Genomic DNA, 21,856 nt, shown 5'->3' with positions numbered 1-21,856 from the left:
GAATATTTGATAACCGAAATGAACAAAAATTTAAGACGAAATTTGCCTACAGGACGTCTATAGACACATACGCAGAGTTTTCCAAACGAGTTGTCCGTTAAGATCCCGCACCAGGCCCGATGACTACTAATTTAGTGGAGAACAAGTTATCGTTCTCTCATGTACCCCGCCTGAAGTTGCAGGTGAGGGACCTGTCCATCATTGCGTCAAAAACAGATGCGGAGTTGGTCAAGTCCTTTTCCCTAGATTTGCCCAGCGGGTCTATTATGGCGGTAATGGGTGGCTCTGGGTCTGGTAAAACTACCTTGTTGAATGTTTTGGCCAGCAAGATTAGTGGAGGGCTGAAGACCGTTGGGGAGATAAATTATATACGAGAGGATTGTGGAGTAAACGACGGTGATCATCCGGAACATGCGGTCATGACGTACCTGCCCCAACAGGATGTGCTACCTGCCAGATTGACATGCAGGGATACTATGATGTTTGCAGCTGACTTGAAACTGGATAAACCGAAGCATGAGAAAGTGCAGATCGTAGAACAATTGATCGATGAGCTTGGGTTGAAGGACTGCGCTGACACCATCATCGGGGACAGTAGCCACCGCGGACTATCGGGCGGTGAGAAACGGAGATTGAGTATTGGTACGCAGATGATTGCGAACCCATCGATCATGTTCCTGGACGAGCCAACAACGGGCCTTGACGCATATTCTGCCTACCTTGTCGTCAAAACGATCAGGAAATTGGCTGAAGATGATGGACGCATTTTTATCATGTCGATCCACCAACCGAGATCAGATATCATGTTTCTATTGGATAAAGTTTGTATACTCTCAAAGGGGAACATAGTGTACTGTGACGCTGTGGACAAAATGATACCCTATTTCGAATCAATGGGCTACAAAGTGCCCCAGCTGGTCAATCCTGCAGACTACATTGTTGACATATCGAGTGTAGACAGCAGGTCTGAGGAAGCCGAAGAGATTGCAACTTTGAGGTTGACAAAACTGCTGGCAAATTGGAAAGAGTACGAAAAGACAAATATCAAGGCTGAAACGATTGAATACGATAGACAGATTAGCGTGGATAACATGACTACCATGTTACCATTTTGGAAACAGGTATGGGTTCTAACGAGAAGAAACGTAAAGTTAAATACCAGTGATCATGTTACGATGATTGCCACAATCCTAGAACCCCTTATTATTGGGACAATAGTCGGTTGGATTTTTTACAAACCGGACAAAACAACCGAGTCTGGGATGCGGACTATAGTTGCATGTTTATATGCATGCGTCATGCTGCAATGCTATTTGTATCTACTGTTCGACACTTATAGGCTATGTGAACAAGATATTGGCATATTTGATCGTGAAAGGGCCGAGGGTTCCGTTTCAGCATTTGCATTCATCACAGCTCGAAAGATCTCGTTGTTTTTATCGGATGATTTCTACATGATCCTGGCGTTTACGACTATCACTTATTTCATGTTTGGGTTAGAGCCAGATGCCAAGAAGTTTTTCCTCCAGTTCTCAATTATCTTTTTGACGCAGCTGTCATGTTCTGGATTAGCCACTTTTTCTGTCGCTATATCAAGAGACTATGCGAAGGCTTCTTTAGTAGGGAACATGACGTTCACTATTTTATCTATGGGCTGTGGGTTCTTCGTCAACGCCAAAAAGATGCCCGTCTACGTCCGTTGGACCAAATATATTGCATTTTCGTGGTACGGGTTTGGCGCCTTAATTTCCAGTACTTTCACCGATCATTTATGCACTAATCCGAACGACATCAGGACCTGTCTTGGAAATCAGGTTGTTGATACATTTGGGTTTTGGCGGAACTGGCGAGTGGTACCGGCCATCGTTATATTTTGTTTTGCGATTGGGTATTTTTTTGCATCAATGATTATCCTTCATTTCAACAAAGTAGACATTACTTTACAAAACGAAGTGAAGACCAAAGACAGTGGGAAAGAAGAGAAAGTTTATATGACCGATGGTACCAGTAATGACGACTCTTTACCTATCAAGAACAGCCGCCTGATTCAAAATAGTGACAAGGACATAGACCTTGAATCCAAGGACAGTCACCCATATGAAGTTGAAGTTTCTTTGAAAGATATAACGCTGACAGTTGATTATATACATGTTCAGGGGATTAGTCAGTGGCGCAATAAGATTATAAACAGGGAAAGAAAAAAGATTTTGCGGTCCGTAAATGCAACATTTAAACCAGGAATGGTTAATGCAATTATGGGACCATCAGGATCGGGTAAGTCGACGCTTCTGAATTTAATATCAGGAAGAGTTAAATCAACGCTTTTCTCGAGATTCACTAAAGATGGGTCAATGTCCTTCAATGGTGCTGAGGTCTCTGAGACCATGTTTAAACAAATCTGCTCTTATGTTTCACAAGATGATGACCACTTATTATCGAAGCTAACAGTAAGGGAAACCTTCAAATTTGCCTCAGATTTAAGGTTACATCATTTGAACGCTAAAGAAAGAGAGGCGAAACGGAACAACTTGATAATTGCATTAGGTTTGAAACACTGTGAAGACACTATCATTGGTAATGAATTTGTGAAGGGTATTAGTGGTGGTGAAAAGAGAAGAGTGACGATGGGGATTCAGCTACTCAATGATCCTCCGATTCTTTTGCTAGATGAGCCAACATCTGGTTTAGACAGTTTCACTTCATCCACGATTCTTGAAATTCTATCCAATCTATGTCAAGAATATGGAAAAACTGTCATTTTGACCATTCATCAACCAAGAGCTGAATTGTTCAAAAAGTTTGGGAACGTATTATTACTAGCAAAATCAGGCAGGACTGCTTTTAATGGATCTCCGGATGAAATGATAATGTACTTTGAGAAACTAGGCTTCAAGTGTCCTGAGCTTACGAACGTTGCTGATTACTTTTTGGATTTAATTTCAATAAATACACAGAATGAACAAAATGAAAGCACTTCCAGAGAAAGGGTGGAGAAGTTGTTGGCTAACTGGGAAGACCAAGTCCAGTTACAGCACGCTGCCTTGGAATCGGATCCCTTTAATGAAAAACAGCTCGTAATGTCTTCGAATGATTTTCAACAGCAATACGGCCCCTGTATTCGGAAGCAATGTGATCCTACACTTGCATATTACGTCAATGTTAAAAGACAGGTAACCACTATGAGAAGAAGTTTTGACACCTTGATGGCGAGAATAGCACAAGTCCCGGGCCTCGGCGCTATATTCGCCCTTTACTTTGCGCCTATCAAGTACAATTACACTAGTGTAAGCAATAGAATTGGTCTAACTCAGGAATCCACTGCTCTTTATTTTGTCGGTATGTTGGGTAATCTTACATGCTACCCTATGGAAAGGGACTACTTCTACAGAGAGTTCGAAGATAATGTATACGGGATAGGTCCATTCTTTATGGCTTACATGACCCTGGAGTTACCTCTGACCTTATTTTCCTCCATTATTTACTCGGTATTAACAGTTTTAGCATGTGGACTACCTAGAACAGCGGGGAATTTTTTTGCAACAGTTTATTGTGCGTTTATTGTAATTGCGTGTGGCGAAGCTCTCGGAATAATGACCAACACTCTGTTTGAAAGACCTGGTTTCGTTGTGAACTGTATTTCTGTGATTCTGTCCATTGGTTGCCAGCTGTCTGGTATCATGTCGTTGACTATGTCTAGGGTTTTAAAAGGGTTTTCTTACTTAAACCCAGTCCATTACACGTCAATGGTATTGATCAACCTGGCATTTCCTGCGGATATGGAACTTACTTGCCGTGACGGTGGTATGAATCCAGATGGGACCTGTATTTTTGCAAATGGGAGGGATGTACTTGACTCCTATGATCTGGTTGTTGACACCAGCAAGTACTTGGGTATAATTATCTGTGTTGGTATAATTTACCGCCTCCTTGCGTACCTGGTTTTGAAAGCCAAACTGGAATGGCTACAATGGTAAGGACTTTTATTTGAGCGAAATGAAGGTTTGAGTATTGGCATATAACGGGTATTGTTTATAATTCGTCACTCATTCAACCTGACTGACCGACCACATTGTATATGTACATTTCCGTCATTTTCCTTTTTCACATAAAAATAAGGTGTTATATTTTCAAATTGTAATGACACAAAAAATATCATATAACTAAAATAGCTGTATATCCAGACCCATCCTTCAAAATATAGCAATAAAAGCTTGTAAATTTAGTTCAAGTATACTTTGGCATAATGGTCGAATCAAACAGTGAAAAGGAAAATATGGATGTTGATGCAAAGGAGTTTTTGACTGAGGATAATTTGGAATCAAAAGAATCTGGTAAATCTCGAAGAAGTAAATTTGGTTTTGGATGGTTAAAACGCTCCCATGGTAGCTCCAAGAGTAAAAAAGTTAAGTCCAAGGAAATTGAGAATATACAATATCAGCAAAAAGAGGACGACTGTAACAACTCTAGTCAATCGATCTCTGGACAAGAAGATACAAGTACTGATTTAGAAAAGTCACAGTTCACTTCAACCAACCCAGCTAATATTTGGGAAGAAAAAACCATGAAAGGCAGACAAGTTCTTGCAGGTAGTGTGGAGTCATCTTTTGACGGCATAGGCGATTCCTCAAGTAAGTATTCCTCGTCCCATAGCTCTGACAGTGGGATTAACTACACTGGGTTCAGTGTCACAAACAACACCAGGCATTCCATAGATCTACTGAATTTAGAAATGGACAATACCGAGTATGATGGGGCTCAAGCAAAAAAATCATCAGGAGCTGGAACGATCAAAGGAGGTAATCCAGCTGATTTGCTTCCTTCTAAAAAATATGTTGAAAGTATCCCAGTGGAAAGGGTGAAAGAGAAGGCCGAGAGCATAAATCTCCAATTAGATTGGGATGGAACATCTGATATTTTAGAAGCAGTATTTTTTTGTTTCCGGAAACTCATTGAAGATAAGGACGATGCAAATAGGCTGTTAAGTGAGGATAACAAGCAGCTGGCACAGCAACTTGAAGAAAACAACAAAAGGTCAACATCTGATCTTGAAGAATCCCAAAAGATAATTTCCAAGCTTCAAAATGACCTGAAAGAACTAGAATTGTCAATTGAGAGTGAAAATAAAATGTTCTATACGGTTGTCCAAGAAGTAGAGATGAAAAGTGCTCAGGAATTGAGCAGGCACAAAGAATCAATTGAGCAGAAGGCGATAGAAAAAATAAAACTTCTTCAAGACGAAAATAAAAATATAAAGGGTCAGCTTGAACTGCACACAAAATGGAGAGCTGGCTCCCTTGACTTTATAACTAGTTTTTGTGACGTGTTTCGGGACTGTGCCAGCCCAGAAACAATCTCACGTTATAAGCATTTTTTGGAAACAATTGACGAAAACTGGCCACAATCAACTGATTCCGTATTAGACGAAACGCAGCAAAAACTTATGAATCAAATTATCCCGGAGTTTTTGTCTGATATACTTTGCGACCGGTTCTTCATTGAGGTGGGCACCTCTTTTAACAATTGTTTGGAGACAAACCAAAATTTGTTGATTTCTAACAGAAGCCTAAAACGGAAACTTTTGAATGGGAAACGTATTGTTAAGGAAACCGAAGAATTGATGTTCAAAGACTATTCTGTTTTCTAACCGATCCTTTTGAACAATATTGGCTACACATATAATATATAAAAAAGAGTAACAAGCTGAAAATTTTCGTTGATAGCTTCAGTTCCTTGTAACATTAGTAATGTAATTTTACTGACACAGATGATAAGTATCTCGTAGGGGACACTCAGCTGTCAGAGCATCACCGTCTTGCCCACGCCTGTTCCGTTAACGGCACGTGACTATTTCTTCTCGAGAAAATTTTTCAGTTTTGGAGAAAGAAAAAAAATTGCAATGAGCTGAAAAGATATTAACAGTTGGTGATGAGCAAAAAAGAGCTTGTTTCATTGACACTGTACTCTGTAGGACATAAGATCACATTCCCATCACTCACTGAAATATGTCTTCCATTTACAAAGCACTGGCAGGTAAAAGCAAGAACGATGATAAGTCTAAGAAAGGCAACGAAAAGCAGTTTATGAACAAGCAGCGTACGTTGCTGATTTCCAGTAGAGGTGTCAATTTCAGACACCGTCATCTGGTCCAGGACTTAAACTCTTTGCTGCCACATTCCAGAAAGGAGCCCAAACTGGATACGAAGAAGGACCTGCAACAACTGAACGAAATAGCCGAGCTCTACAACTGTAACAATATTATGTTCTTCGAGGCGAGAAAGCACCAGGATCTGTACCTGTGGTTGTCAAAACCACCTAACGGTCCCACGATCAAATTCTTTATTCAAAATTTGCATACCATGGACGAATTGAACTTTACCGGTAATTGTCTAAAGGGCTCCAGACCCGTTTTGTCCTTTGACCATAAATTCGAATCATCCCCACACTATAAGTTGATCAAAGAGTTGTTCATTCATAACTTTGGCGTTCCCCCAACCGCTAGAAAAATCAAACCATTTGTCGACCACGTTATGTCTTTCAACATCGTCGATGATAAGATTTGGGTCAGGACGTACGAGATTAGCAATTCCGCCAGAAACTCTAACGAGTACGAGGAAGGTGAGGAAGACTTATCTTTAGTTGAGATAGGCCCCCGCTTTGTCATGACCGTGATACTAATTTTGGAGGGCTCATTTGGTGGTCCAAAGATCTACGAGAACAGACAGTACGTTTCTCCAAACGTTGTGAGAGCCCAGTTGAAGCAACAAGCGGCTACGGAGGCGAAGGAAAGATCGGATGCCGCTGTCAAGAGGAAAATGAGAAACAGAGAAAACATTTTAGCAGCTGATCCACTATCAAACGGTGCTGTCTTCAAATAAGCGTCTCTTACCTCTTGAAATAAAGATGAATGAATATATCATTGACGAATATGTGAATATATAGATATTCAATGTAATCTAGAGATAGGTCGGAATCGGCAAAACTAAATACACAATGTACCATATTACTACTTGAAGGAATCTGGAAACCGTGTTTAAGTAGTATGTTTCTCCAAATAGGCCTTGATGAACTGCTCCTCCTCCTTGGAGCCCGCTTTTATATCCACTACCTTTTCTTTTTTAGCAGCAAACGGGTTTGGCATCACTATCAGGGAAAGAAAACCGAGAGTTCCCAGTGCTAACTGATGTGGCTTAAATGTTCTCCCCAGAATTTCATATGTGGAACCCATGGTGGCCTGTAATGCTGTTAATTTTTGATCGTGGAAAGAGTTACCACGCAGCGGATATACTACCGAGGGATGGTTGTGTTAGTACAATTGTATGAAATCTTTAAATTATTCTTTTTTATTTTTCTCACAGAATAACCGTCTCTCGACCAATCATATGTAAGAACTCCTTCAGAAGGTAGAAAGTACATCAATTATGGTTCATTCTGTACGCGGTCAATAGGTTGTGGATCCTGGTGACAATTTCAGTGCACTCTTGCGGAGACACTGCTTCAAAGTAGTACCTTTTGATGTCACCTGGGCCTCTTTTGACGTATATCTTGAAGTTTTCAGGGACCCTCGATTTTTTCACCAGCACGACTTGGTTGATATGAAAGGATTTGGTCTTTACATTCTCTTGCCAATGCATCTTGCCCTCCGGTGGAACAATATACACGTAGTCACCGTCGAGTGCCAACGTTCTCTCGTGTTTGTTGATAAGCGACATTTGTTGCCTTCTCCAAACCTTATATTTATAATATGCGGTCCCGCCAAACAAGTCTTGGAAATCGGTCTGGCCGTTGCCGATACCTTGAAGATTGTCCTTGACACTTGGTGATTTGGACTGATATCCAAAAATATTGGTAGTTCCGTGTAACGACGATTTGGAATTGTTCTTGTTCTTAAAGAACCCAGCTCCGGAAAAACTGGATGACGGACCACTTAAGGATGATGGCTGCTGCTTTGTGCTGGACAGCTTATACTTAGAGTTGACATGCTTGGGCAACTTACTAAAAGGTTGCTTCTTAACATGCGGCTTTTCTCCATCATCTTGCTTTTCTACCGCATTTGTACCCTTATCAGTGGTCAAGTACGAGGCAGAATCTAAAGTCAGCGGTGTTAGGTCATTACTCTGTATTGTCGGTAGTTTTGGCTTTTTCATATCTGGCTTAATCTTTTCTAAGTGCAGTCCCCGAGCTTCCTTTTTGGAAATTAGCTCCACCTTATTATTCCCATCTAACCGCAGAACTGTGTCATTTAAATCGAGAATGTATTTCTTGCCCAGAAGCTTTAAAGAATATTCATTGGGATCCATGTTTTTTAGTCTGCAGTATTTCACTAGTATGTCGTTGATGTTAGAGGTAACCGCTACCTTGATATTAGTATAATTGAATTTGGGATTGATATTTGGGTACAGATAGACTGTAACCTCAATAACATTGGACGATTTCTCCTGGTCTGCAGCGTTGTTACCGCTGATGATCGATTTATAGAAACTTAATTGATTCAAAGCATTTTCCGGTTTGTGCAAACTTGAGTGAGGCAATGTGGACGTATTCTGCTCTAAGCTGGATTGTTCTGTCAAATCGTACGGCAAGGGTGTATCCAATCTATTTGCAATAAGCTCCTCATTTGAAGCCTTGCATAATACAACCTCATTGTCGGATACAGATTGCATGGCACTGTGTCTGTCCAATTTACCGAAATTATCTTCAAATGGTTCACCATCCTCATCCACAATCTTTAGATTGAAGTTATTAGGGTCTAGCAATTCAGCCATCTTCAAACCATCCTTTTCAATATCATCCGGTTTATATTTGGTCGAATAAAGATACAACAAAAACCCGATTACTTCAAAAACAGTAGCCGAACGCCTGACATTCGCTTCGAAAGGATGCCTTTTATATTTAGCCGAGGTCTGAACATATGATTCCAGCAACATAGATTCGGATTTCTGAACCGTGGCACCGGATACAAAGCTGAAGTACTCCAAAACTTCAGATGCATCTGTAATTCTTTCTCTTTTTTTGTTGAACATCAGCGACAGTTGCGACGTCAAAGGTTTTCGGTCTTCAAAGTTTTTTTTTTTTCTAAATCGGGGCAATATCTCGCGGGACCCATGCTTGCTAGATTGCAAACTGGTTATAAGAGTAGAGGGCGTTTCATGCTTTCCAACGTTAGATGTACTGCTGTTGTGCTTTTTCAGCGCCAATAAATCATTTGATCGTTGTATCTTTTGTTGCTCGCTCTCTGTCGACGATGAAGACCTCATATTACTCTTACTCAAAGGGTGTTTATTAGGGTTCATAGATACAGCGGACATCCTTTTATTGGACATGCTACGCGAGAGGGAATCTCTTAACGACAGCGTAGATCCCTTTCTACCCCTTCCACGAGCTGATTTCGGTACGTTCATGTTCATAACTGCCTTGTCAAATACATGGTTGATTGTTGAATCATCTTCTGCCCTATACAGAGCATAACCCTCTAATGACAACGGTATGGAATGTGAGGAAATGGTATGGCCTGGTACAGTAGATTCCATGGATAATGACGTACTAGCAAAAGTGAAATTGTCGCGTCTCATTGAATAATCCCTCGAAAAGTCCGAGCCCAGCAAGGATTTACCGTAGGATGACACTTCACTTGTATTGGTAGTTTCTGTTGGAACGAGTAAGTTATTTTGAACGACGCTATCGTTCTGAGAAGCAATTTTTGAAAGTCCCGGCTCTTTAAAAGTCTCGTTGCGGTGTTCTTCTGAGTTCATCAACTCCAATGCATCTAAATCCTTTTCGTTGATATAAGACTCAATGTCGGAGATATCGTCGTCATTATCATCTATATCTTTGCCGTTGTGTCTGTGAGCCAGGCTACTTTCTTTAATACTTTTCCCTGAAAAAGAGTTTTCATCGTCACCTATACCATGTGGCTTGGTCGTAGCTAGGGAATCCGACCGGGTACTATTGTTCCTTGTGGAATCTAGAATGGAGCCTCTTGGCAATTGTGGAAAATGTGATTTCAGTCTCGAGACATTCCCCGTAATCGTGTTAGACGGATTAGTTGCGTTGGTACCGTTTGAAGTGGACCTGTCGTCATTGTTAGAATTTTCAGAAGAGTTTTCTCTGTTCTTTATTTCACTGACCTGAAAGAATTTAGAGCGCAACTTTGCACTATCTTCATCCTCATCGTCCTCATCATCTTCATCGTCCTCATCTATGTTCTCATCGTAGTCAAAATTCATGGCATACTTACTTTTCCTTTTGCTGTGCGCAGTAGGGGTCTGTTTCAAAGAAGGACCCGGGTTTGGGATCGGGTTCAATTTTGTCTTCACGGAGTTTTTGGTAGCATATTTCGATTGTGTCTTGGGCTTTTTGGGTTCGATTCGGCTCTTCCCCGCATTTGCGTCCAGCATTCTCCTATCGAGACTGTTGTGATAAAAGGAGAAATCGTCTACAGGGTCGTCCTCTTCCGCATCCGAATTCCTCCTCCGCGAGAGGAAGCCACCGCCATGTTTTTTACCTCCAAATATTCGCCTAAATGGCAACCGCGTCTTCTTGATAAATTTGGACTTGGGTTCTACGGACTCAGAATCTGATTCAGGGCTGTAAATCATTTCATCTTCAAAATCCGGCGTGTCGGGATAGTCTTTCTCGTTCACATTCAGGAGACTTTTCCCTTTCAAAGTCTTTGCACTATCAAACCTCAAACTGTCGTTTCGCATCACCATCCCGCTGACATTTTCTCCGGGGTTGTTATCGTCAGGGTACACGCCTGGTGTTCTGAGCAGAGTGCTTTCTATTGGACTCCTCATTGAATCCATGACGCTGTCTTGGTAGTTATGAGTTTTATTAGCAGCAGACCCGCCTTGCGTATTGCTGCTCTTATACTTGTTCCAGTTATTGTACTCGTAGCCGTCAATGAAATTACTCGTTATCGGGGGGGACTCTAAGTGGTCTAACATGTTGGATCCGTCAGCATCGCAGAAAATATCTTTGATCTCATCTCTGTAGTCTCTCTGTCCGTGAGACCACGCGTCCTGTGCATACTTTGGTGAATAATAAGGCTTGATCACCCTTCGCATTTGGTCCTTCTCAGGGAAGATTTTAAGAAACTGCGACCGCAGTTGGTTTATAGACGCGGTCGTGTCCATTCTACAAAAAAACAACCAATAGTAGAGCAACAAGCTCCCAAACACTCCCCAATTGTAACCACTATAAACCTCTACGTCTCGACTGACCCAAACAACCAGTACGTGAAACCTCACGGGCACTTAATCGATTTCCAAACGGTGAGCCCTTGGTCCCAAATGTTTGATGATTGCTCAATCTGCGATTCTTCACAGAAAAAAAAAAGAATATAAAAATTTTTTGGTCATCGCATATTCACAACCGAGATGAAGAGGTCATCGCAAGAGTTGTGGAGGTTGCTTATCGGATTGCAGAGAAGACACTGATGGCGAGACAATTATCGAGTAATTGGGAACTGCTTTCCTCAGAGCTTGGGGGCGCCCAAAGTGCGCCGAAGAAACAGGTGCACAAGAAAAAGAAGGAAGTTAAACGGATGCCTCGCAAAGAGACCAAAATCATGACCATGGTCTATAACATGAACAAAGTGATTGCCAAGCGTGAGTTGGACAAGAAAGAGGGTAAAGAGTTTCAGTTCAAGAGCAGTGTCTGTCTGGACGCTGAGACGAACAAGAAATTGGACGATATTATCGAACAGGATTTGAACGGGAAAGAGCACGCGAAGAAAACGTCAGATATTGGGAAATATGTCGCTATAGATTGTGAATTTGTTGGGGTTGGTTTAGATGGGAAGGATCATGCACTTGCCAGAATTTCCATGACCAATTATTTTGGACACGTCGTCTTGGATAAGTTTGTCAGGCCCAGAGAGAAGGTTACCGATTGGAGAACAGAGATCAGCGGTATCACGCCGTCTTCTTTGAAAGAAGCCATCACTTTCAAAGAAGCACAGAAGATGTGTGCTGATCTCTTGAAGGGGAGAATATTGGTTGGACACGCAGTTAAGCACGACTTGGATGCTTTGCTTCTATCCCATCCCAAATCAATGATCCGCGACACCTCGAGGCATTTACCTTTTAGGCACAAATATGCTGGTGGTAAATCACCAAGTCTGCGGAAGTTAACCAAGGAGGTTTTGGGCACAGATATTCAAGGAGGTGAACATTCCTCTGTGGAAGACGCAAGAGCCACCATGCTGTTGTACAAGTCCGAGAAGCGTGAATTCGAAAAACTACATAAAAAGACTTTTGGTTCGGAATCTAGGTGAGCAACCCAAAACAAAACCTGGTGAAGGCATGTAGCATAAAATACTATATAATGGACGTTATTAGCAAAACATTCAAAGCATTCTGACAACTTTTATTAAATACAAAAACTCTTTACAAGTGCATAACTGGCTAAAGATTTGAGCCGTTTTGCCCCTATCATAAATAGATGATTCTGGACAGCAACAACACAACCAGTCTCTTTCTTTTGTAAACCTGTCGAGGGTCTGAAACGCCAATGACATTTCCTGAGGTGGCGAACATTTCAGATGCAGGCAACTCACTAACAATTTGCAGCCCTTTATCTCTCATCATTTGTAGGGTGTACTCTAGGTATTCATCAATGTGGTTATACTCGTCGTATTTGATAATTTCACCAGTAATATCGAACAATATTGGAATGTATTCAAAAATATTCTCCTTAATCAAAACTCTCCTAATGTCCGCTTCAAGTCGAGCAAAGAACCTAAACAAACATATTCTGTTGGAAAATAGTAAGTACCTCATAACAAGTGCGTACCGCAGTTTGCTAGGCTCGTCTGATGAGGAACTGGTGAATATTATGGACCCCTGGTATAGTGCTATATTAGAACTTTCACAATCGGAAGATAGCCAATCTAGTAGTTTGCCTGGAATCCGGTAGTACTTCGATATTTGGACCACTTCACCGTCATATTCGATTTCTTTCAGTATTTCATCAAACTCTTCGGCGTTACTCACAACATACATGATAAACATGTAGTTTTCGTACTGAGTAGGAATAGAGAATTTTGTGTGCTCTTTGTAGGAATAAGACAGGGCTGTCTTCAAACAATCAATAGCCACTGTTCTAATTGAAGGGACAGCGAATCCGCTACTAACAACACTGAGCATAATCGATGGGAAGTTTTCCTCTGACCATTTAATTTTGTGGACTTCATCCAACTGTTCAAACAACCCCAATCCAAACTTTCTAGCCTCCAATAGAATTGTGACAACTTTTTTGTGGCCTTCATTGACTTCAAGGTTGTGTTCACATATTTTCTTCAAAGATTTTGAAAGCATGAGAAGTGCACCTTCATAAATTGCAGGGTGGTAAGTATCGATTAATGTGAAGGATAACCAAAATAGCTGTTTTAATAATACAGATGATGGATCTAGCCCTTCTGCAATAGCACTGTATGTGAAACACTGGGCTACTACAGAGAATAAAACCTCCTCCGTTATTTTTGGCGCAGCTGCAATCTTCATTGTTTCTGACAACAGGTTTCTGCACAGATGTTCTGACGTGAAAGTTTTGCCAAGTATACCCAGTATCATAGTAGCTCTAGAAGACAAAAAGGAGTCCTTCGTAAATACGACGTCCGTCAAAAGTTTCCTATATTTGGTTTTCCACTGGGCGGAATCATTCAAAGTTGCACAATCCATCAGGGCCACCATATTCGTAACAAGATGTTCTAACGTATTAAACTTACTCACGAAAGAAGACGCATTAAAAGTTTGTAGTAGCCGTCCTTTATGTTGACTAAATCCGGAAATGTACTTCATTTTTTGTTTGGAAAATAGAACAGTTATGGCATCGATCCTTTCCTTCTTATAAAGAGGCAACGAGTCATCTATAGTCAACGAACTACAGATATTCATCAGTAATTCATGGAGAGATACTCGCAGTTCTGTAGGTCCAACGTCAATCAAAAGGGAAATGACATACAGTAATTCAGGTAGGAACATATTGGTAATAAATGGTGATTCGAAAAACACGTAGATTGAAACCCTTACCAATATTTTCAATTCTGCCCAACTCTGAGTTAGCGCCTCTTGTTGTAAGGAAGGAAGGAACGACTCGATTACGCCCTTCAGTCTTTTTACTAAAATTGATGCAATTTCAACTGTAGGAAAGCTGGAGAGCAGCGTAACGATCTTTTCCCATTCTCGGTTTTCGGAATCCCGCTCAAGTGCATGGTTTATGACCTCAGTTACTAAAAAGTTGGTCAAGCGACCATCTGATCCAATAGGGAACCAAACCTCTCGTAAGTATATTGATGTGAATGCTGGGTCTGAGACCGTCAGTTTTATCAATATACGGAAAAGATTGGAAATGTTTTCAGCTCCCTCTTCTTCGTCATCGAGATAAACATACTCAAAAAGATTCGGAACCCATGCTGACAACGCATACAGTGTCTGCGGAACATAATCTCTTGGGACTACACCAACTACTAGAGCATTTAGAATGTGTTTCCACATAGAGAATGTAAGCAATGGATGTTCAGCAGCTAAACTCTGAGCAATCAGAAACAAGAAGGATGTGATGTCGGTAGGCACGTACACTTCAGGTGTGGTGTGAAAGCGCGTTCCAAAATTCAAATGGAATGCTTTTTCGGCTTCCGCTACCAAATTATAAGACAAGTTCTTCACGGTATCTTCTTTGTGAAACATACCAACCATCATCACTAATAATAAATGGGTTGTTAGTTCTCTTTGCTCTCTTGAGTCTGGTATATCCCATGCAATGGTAGAGGTATTCATTGTTGGCTGGGTCTCATCATCATTGAACCCAGTTTCCTCTCTCGCCTTTGCATAGTGAAACATCTTTACAATCTCCAAGTATTTGGGGTTGCAAAAAATCATTCTAGTCCCGTCATTCAAAGTGACGGTAAATTCACCATGGACACCTGAATAGTGCGATACTTCGGCCGATACTACCTCATATATTTCGTGAACTTCATTAATCTTCACTGTGACTAGTTTGTTGAGTTGGTTAATTTTCATTTGTTTTCCGGTTTCATCCAACACTTGGAAGTACTTGTTACCGAGCTTTAGTGATACAGGCGTCAAACGTTTTTTGTTCTCATCATACATTGTTAGGTCGTTTAACGAAACTCTGACATCGTCTAAAACAGAGACACCTTCACCGCCCAGTTTCAACTTTTCAATCATTTCATAGTCAGAGTTGGTATTAATAAAGTGAATCGGGGTCTTGGCCTCAACGTAAACATTCTCATGTTCGAAAAAAGAGTTCCAATACTGCATCATGTTTTGGTTGGTATTCAGCAGATAGTACCCCTTACAGTTGCTGATTGCAATGTCCGGTAGAACAACATTCAGAACTGTGATTACCCTCTTGATGTCAAAAACCTTTCCATCAAATCCAGTACTATCCAGGACAAAATAATGTTTTGACGTCCAAATCCTTACATAAACTTGCAGGAGTCTGTATATGACAGTGTCAAAATCCAACTCCTCGGTGGCATTCTTTCCTATAACAAAAATTATGACGGGGATATTATCAGTAGTCAAAGATTCAGCAACAATTCTGTTGCCGTTTTTCACATCTTGATGCATTTTGAATGCTAAGCGGTTCATGTATTCAAACAATCTGGGATATTTATCCTTGTGGATCCTAACAAAATCTGGGATACCTTGAGTGTTTTCCATCTTAGGTTCCCCTAGCCGTCCAAACACATCATCTAACAGCAGGAACGTTTTCTTAAAGAAAATAAAATCATCCGAAGACTTCACCATACTCAAAAGACGTTTTCTAATTTTTATTTCTTGTGTCACCAGGAACTGATGTAAGAAATTAAACTCAAAAGGTTTAGATGGACCATCTGTCCTCACCACTATTGCTGGGTTTCTGTCAGGTCGACAAACTTCCTTCAAGAAGTCAAAAATCTTGCAGCTACACTCCGTCAAAAATTGCTCTTCAGAAACTAATGAAGGCCATTTAATCAAATTGTCAGAACCGTTAGCTATTTGTTGAATTATTTTTGCTAGAGTCAAAAATGGGCGATTCTCCCCCGCAGATTTAATTTCAACAATATTTTCAGACTCCGGATTTACCAATGCAGGACATATGAATCGCAGAAACACGAAAGAACCAGCGGCAATATATGTGTAGTTCGGGAATTTTTTCTTAACTTCCGTGTATATCTGTTGACAAATGTAGAAAAATTCGGGAGGAAAATACGAAATGGAAGAGCAAATAGCATCAATCAACTTTCTCATGTATTTTTTGAACAGCTCAACTTGTGTTTTGCAATTAGGATCGCTAGGCGTAACCTTTTCGATTTCAAAAAAATCGTGGTTATTCAACAGTTCTTGCAAAACAGGGCGCAATGTGTTTATCAAATATTCAGCGCCTTTGTATTTTGACAACATGGACAATGCTCTTGTAGCACAACTATTTCTTCTCAGAATGTCAGTTGGTCTCGACACATTTCGGATCTCATCTACTACTAACTGTGCAACAATGATATGCGCAGCATTTCTTGTTTCCAGACCATTTACAAGCACGGTGGCATACGCATCTAAGTCATTTGCAGGACAAATACTAGCGATAACGTAGGTTAGTTGGGGATTCCTGATACCAAATTGTAGCAAATCATCCATAGCTTTCAGTTTTTCACTCTCAATTTTGTCTTTGCGTACTTGAAAGCTGGATAGAATATTAGTAAACACCTTCAGAAAAGCGATTCTAATGTTAGTGTTATCAGAGTAGCCCATCGGAACAATAAATTGTAAACTCGCATCAATATTCGCGTTAGAGAGATTGGTCAATGATAGAATGATGTTTTCGTTCAGGATACTCATTTTGTGCCTTAACGATACTGGATAGGTATCATATTTCATACTTTTTTCCAAACCCTTTAGCAGTATATTGAAGTCATGGCCAAACTCCACATACTTGGACCTTTTCGCCTCCTCTTCAGAAGACGCTGCTACAATTTCCAAAGGCAGGTCTACTGTTAAATAAGCGAGAGCTTTCGAAGACTCGATTGCCGTATCCGAATAAAGGAAATCCAGGTCGCGTCTCAACAAGTTCATTTCACGATGTGGTTTTGCAATATTTTCTAAATCGTACTCTTTTGTGATTGCCAGCTTGAACCATCTAATTACCACCCTAAGCCAGTTATTCTTCAGAGTGAAATGGTTTTTCAAAGCCAGATTCATTTCAGAATGCTCTAATGCTCTAAACATTTTTGACATTTGAATAACCGCCTTGAAGTATTTGGGGATATCATGAGGCAGATCTTCCACAAGTATGACCAATTGCTCAATAATTTCAATGATATCAACAGAAAACAGAACCATTGCAGAAGTATCGTCGTCTCTTCTTAGAATGGTTCGTAACGTAATGATTATCTGCTCCAGTAAAATATAGGTAAGATCGTTTTTCGGTAAGGAAAGGTCAAAAGATGAAAGTTCATCAATCCTGCTCCTCAAGTGTTCGAATAACACCTTGAATGAAAGTGGGTGCAATTCGACACTGAGCAAATCTCTAGCATTTTCTCTCACGATTAGATCGCTATTATTCAACCATTGACATTGCTTATAGATAAAATAGTCGATATCTCTTCTTAGTTGCCACAAATACTCCTTGTACGTTGCGTTTTCAAACTCCTCATTTGCACCATAACCAAAAAGCATCACACCTGAAATCGGAGCCAGAATCCCAGCGATACTCCTAAAGTCGGTCCATTCTTCCTGGCTTAACTTTAGGTCCATTTTATCATAATATTTCCATTTCTTGAACATTTCGCAGGTACAATCCAGAACGACGGAATCACACCCTTTAATGTTTTTCAGAAGAAGCCTTCTTACACGGCGTTGAAATGCCAATGAGCCTGATGTGTCGCGCAAATTGGCATCCTCGCCCATAGCCTCTATAAATTTGATGTTTACCATCCACCTGATATCAACTTCGGTAACATGTTCCAAATAAAAGTTAATAATGGTCATGGCATGTCTATAAATATTCTTCAAAACATTTTGAATTTTCGAGTCGGTACAACAAAGGGAAATAACAGCGGCTCTACCTATTGTGACGATAAGTGGACCAAATGTGCTTTTATCAGCTTCTGCAACAGCAGCAGCATTTTCAGTGTCTGTAGAAACCATAATCAAATATGACCTTAATTGCAAATAGTTATCCACTATATTCATCAAGGTCAACCGCTTTGCATTATCAATATCTAGGTTGAATAGTCCCACTGAGAATAGGCATACAGTGTAACTGCAAATAAGAATATAACCATTGACTGTGATGGCTGATGTGTCCATGCTAAATTCTTTGATGTATTCCATTAGAACATCCATAAATGCTTGGGAGGAGTTGCGAATCTCCTCGTCGGATCCAACGATACCGATAAATATTGGTTTGATGATGTTTTTGAACTCTTCGGATATCCACAGCAGATCAGAATTAGACTCGTGTGGTAAAAAGAAGAGATTTAACAGGTTTTCAAAAATATTGAAAATGCTTATCATAATTATTTTGGCGTTCTGTACATCTTCCGCAGTGACCAAACTTAGTTTGTTCTCCAGATTAGACGCAAGTTTGACCTTAAGATTCTTCTGTGTGTTGTCATCACTATCTCTATTGGCCCTAATTGGGGTTCTCGCAAATGATTTTATATTCCGTGAAGGCGTAGAAGTCGTCACTGTCATTCGTTGCGATGAGACTGAAGATGAAACGTTTTCGTCACCATCCGTTGGGTTCAAAACAAAAAGTTTGTTCCTTCCGGTAGAAGAACTCGCCCTTGGGGTTGCCAAATGACTGCTCTCTAAAGGTCCTTTATTAGATGTATCGCTGGATCTTGATCTGGACATCGGCGACGGCACATACGGAAGAGGGGAGTCTATAGGAGAAGTTGGTTGGAACCCAGTCTGAGGTGACCAGTCTGAAACGGCCTCATCAGTTGAATACCCTCGTTTCAGCGATGAAGAGGTCGAGACCAGGTCATCGAAGGGAGATTCAGATCTTAAGGATGATGACACCGATGGTGTTCCACTGTTGAAGGTTTTCCGACTACCAAACTGATCTACAATGCTACCATTCATAATTGCGTCGACAATATCTGATATTTTTTCTCCGATATTAGGGAATTCTTCTAATACGATGTCTGAGACAGACGACAGAATATTTTTGAGAAACACCGAGGTTTCTGTTGCAATCTGCTCCCGCATTCTTTCACTCCCAGGCAGATAAAAAAATATTCTCAAACTTTCCGTGTATAATTTCAGGTTTTCCAAATCGGTCTTTGGATTCAATTTCTGCAGATTGAGTTTTGATATGAAACCGACTAGTTCAAATTGAAGAGCAGCGGTGAAATACTCTATCCTGAATTGGCTATAGTGGTCCTTGTGCTTGGTTAAGCAGGCACGTAAAGCTGCATTGCACGAAATTGAGCTATCCCATTTTTCCCCAATGTCGAGATTGACACCCAGTAGAGGAATTAACCTCTTAGAGAATATGACAGATGGTGCAGAATTATTGACTAGGCATACAGGAGCAGCTAGCGAAAGAAGCATGATGCAAGACCGCATTGAATCCAGGAGTGCTGTTTCACAAGTGGCTAGCGACCCATTCAGGTTTTTAATTATCAGACTGATTACTTTAACAGATTTTTTTTTGGAAGGCTGGAGCAAAGACAATTTTTTAAAACCTTGTGTGAAATGTCTCAGTTGTATGCCCTTATCCTTGTCCTTTTCCGCTGTATTCGGGGACACTGGGGACGGGTGCGAAGACAAAGTTTCAGTTGAGCCTGATGATTTCCTTTCCGTTGAGATATTATGATCTTGGTCAGTCGCCCTTTCTGCACTAATTAAATTTTTGAAATGATGAGGAATCAGTACGCTGAACAGTTCAGTGTCGAACATCATCAGAATTATTAGAAACCTCAAGGGTGCCGTGTGGGTCAGAGTTTCTGCATCATTAAACTGGCTGAAAAGAGACAAAATCCCCTCTAAATGAGACGTTCCTGACGACCTCTTCCTTCTCAACCGGGCATTGTCCAGTCCTTTTGTTTTTATAAACAATCCTTGAGCCTTTGTAGCGTCTACTGGGATGGCATTATTTTGACTACTTGATGAATCCATTCTGATTTGTAAGATCCCTGGTTCTGCTGATTCGTTGGCATGTTTCAGCATGTCATTTGCGTTTTGGACTGGAGATCTAGCCGAAAGATTTTCAAAATCAGAAGATGAAGCTCTTGATTCGTCTTTACTCATACTGCTACTACGACCATCGAAAGCGAAGTTAGTTTGCGATGTAGATATCGATGAGGAACTTAGTGTCATGCTCGATAAATTACTCGAGCTATTCCCTGCAGAAATGTGACCTTGTTGCATGCTGCCAGCGGATACTGGAGATGAATGCAATAGATCGTACAATCTGGAAGATGACGTGCCTGAATTTGCCCTGTAGATGGGACGCCTGGTTTCTAGATTGGATAATGTAGTGCTGCTTGGATTCTTGGTTGATTGAAAGTTCTGAGCAGGGAATGGGGAACTTGAACCTACTGGCATACTCTCTATAGACATGCTATCGGTCTTAGCATTCGATGAAGAGGTGGAGTTCTGGTTACTAGACAGGATTCCTGATATGTTGTAATGCGAGTAGATATCATCGAAGAACCCTGAAATGAAGGAGGAAATCGGATAGTTTCTCTTACCATTTTTCGAGTTAAAATCCTTTAAACTTTCGTAGAAAGCTGCGTAATTTTCTGGTCTAGACATAATCCAAAAGATGTACGATTTTGATGAAAAAAACAACAACAAATGCTGGAACGCCTGTTTCTTCAAGGAGTGTAACACTAACTTGATCAGTTCTAGCGTCTTCAGTACTATGGATTTCTTCATGTACAGGTTACTGAACAACATAAGGTACCCCATCACTTGCATATCATCTGTCTGCTGAACCAGTGGGATTTGGATCTTGTTCCTTATAAAGTTGAAATACTCATTCGGGTTTGATGCAGCGATAAAGCGGAGTAGATTGTTGACTGTTGAATCCATCAATTTCGTGTAGAATGGGTTATTATTTTCCTTCAAGTAATGTTGATACTTTGGTAGGATAGAAAAGTAATTGACATAACCTGAGTTGCCCAAATTGTGTAGATGATTGCATAAGTTTGCCACAATCTGTAGTGTCCTTGTGTGGAAAGTGAGGCTGAAACAGGTTTCAATGAGTCTCGTCGCTACCGAACTCTCTAACACTTGTGGGCATTTCCCAACGACAATTTTCCTTACGGGCCTCGGAATCCCGATTTGTGAGTCCGTGTATATCTCGTAGCCGGCGCTATCTTCCTCCTCATCGACAAAATTCTCGATGTACTCCCAGTAGTATTGCATAGAATTGTTTAGCAATCGCACCAGAACAAGCACGGATTGGATAGCGTCTACCGTGACCTCTGGCGATATAATGTCATTCCCTTCCAAAATAGAGTCTGTCAGATCCAAAGTATGCTTAGCAACGACGTTGAGGTCTCTCGAGACGGCAACGTTCAGAATGATCGACCTGCAGGATATAAAATACGAGTCGGCCTCGACTTGATCGTACGTCTTAAATACAGACTCAACGGGGAGCAGTTGGTAAAGACGATCGACGTAAATGTACTTCAAAAGTGCATCCGTCATATCTGTGTGTGAGTGTGAGGAGGTGTCACTCTAAAAAACTGGGCTGATGTTTGTGATCGGGTGTAAATAGTTTTCGCTTTAACCTTCAGCAAAGTTTGAAACACTGGGTGTGTCCGAGGTTCAAAGGGTAGTGGGTAGGATGACTATCCTAAGTGCTCTCAATACTCGTCTGCTCCTTTCAATTTCTT

General features: G+C 40.8%; 7 protein-coding genes across 7 annotated transcripts; 4 read left to right on the top strand and 3 right to left on the bottom strand.

The window, feature by feature from the left end:
• Positions 1-119: 119 nt before the first annotated feature.
• KNAG0K00950 (uncharacterized protein) lies at positions 120-3,974 on the top strand (the record flags this gene model as incomplete). The annotated part of the gene is made up of 1 exon (XM_022610405.1): positions 120-3,974. The coding sequence occupies one exon, from the start codon at positions 120-122 to the stop codon at positions 3,972-3,974; it is 3,855 nt and encodes a 1,284-aa protein (XP_022466705.1).
• Positions 3,975-4,243: 269 nt separating this feature from the next.
• KNAG0K00940 (uncharacterized protein) lies at positions 4,244-5,644 on the top strand (the record flags this gene model as incomplete). The annotated part of the gene is made up of 1 exon (XM_022610404.1): positions 4,244-5,644. The coding sequence occupies one exon, from the start codon at positions 4,244-4,246 to the stop codon at positions 5,642-5,644; it is 1,401 nt and encodes a 466-aa protein (XP_022466704.1).
• A 358-nt stretch (positions 5,645-6,002) lies between these two features.
• BRX1 (ribosome biogenesis protein BRX1) lies at positions 6,003-6,875 on the top strand (the record flags this gene model as incomplete). The annotated part of the gene is made up of 1 exon (XM_022610403.1): positions 6,003-6,875. One exon carries the CDS (start codon positions 6,003-6,005, stop codon positions 6,873-6,875), a length of 873 nt encoding a protein of 290 aa, XP_022466703.1.
• A 155-nt stretch (positions 6,876-7,030) lies between these two features.
• On the bottom strand, positions 7,031-7,225 carry ATP19 (F1F0 ATP synthase subunit k; the record flags this gene model as incomplete). The annotated part of the gene is made up of 1 exon (XM_022610402.1): positions 7,031-7,225. One exon carries the CDS (start codon positions 7,223-7,225, stop codon positions 7,031-7,033), a length of 195 nt encoding a protein of 64 aa, XP_022466702.1.
• Positions 7,226-7,412: 187 nt separating this feature from the next.
• On the bottom strand, positions 7,413-11,132 carry AVO1 (Avo1p; the record flags this gene model as incomplete). The annotated part of the gene is made up of 1 exon (XM_022610401.1): positions 7,413-11,132. The coding sequence occupies one exon, from the start codon at positions 11,130-11,132 to the stop codon at positions 7,413-7,415; it is 3,720 nt and encodes a 1,239-aa protein (XP_022466701.1).
• Positions 11,133-11,434: 302 nt separating this feature from the next.
• On the top strand, positions 11,435-12,274 carry REX4 (putative 3'-5' exonuclease; the record flags this gene model as incomplete). Its single annotated transcript, XM_022610400.1, has 1 exon — positions 11,435-12,274. One exon carries the CDS (start codon positions 11,435-11,437, stop codon positions 12,272-12,274), a length of 840 nt encoding a protein of 279 aa, XP_022466700.1.
• Positions 12,275-12,431: 157 nt separating this feature from the next.
• Positions 12,432-21,668, bottom strand: IRA2 (Ras GTPase activating protein IRA2; the record flags this gene model as incomplete). The annotated part of the gene is made up of 1 exon (XM_022610399.1): positions 12,432-21,668. The coding sequence occupies one exon, from the start codon at positions 21,666-21,668 to the stop codon at positions 12,432-12,434; it is 9,237 nt and encodes a 3,078-aa protein (XP_022466699.1).
• Positions 21,669-21,856: the final 188 nt, after the last annotated feature.

This window comes from Huiozyma naganishii, chromosome 11, assembly GCF_000348985.1.
Source record: "Huiozyma naganishii CBS 8797 chromosome 11, complete genome".
In the NCBI taxonomy this organism is placed as follows: domain Eukaryota; kingdom Fungi; phylum Ascomycota; class Saccharomycetes; order Saccharomycetales; family Saccharomycetaceae; genus Huiozyma; species Huiozyma naganishii.
This window is presented reverse-complemented; position numbering and strand designations above follow the sequence as displayed.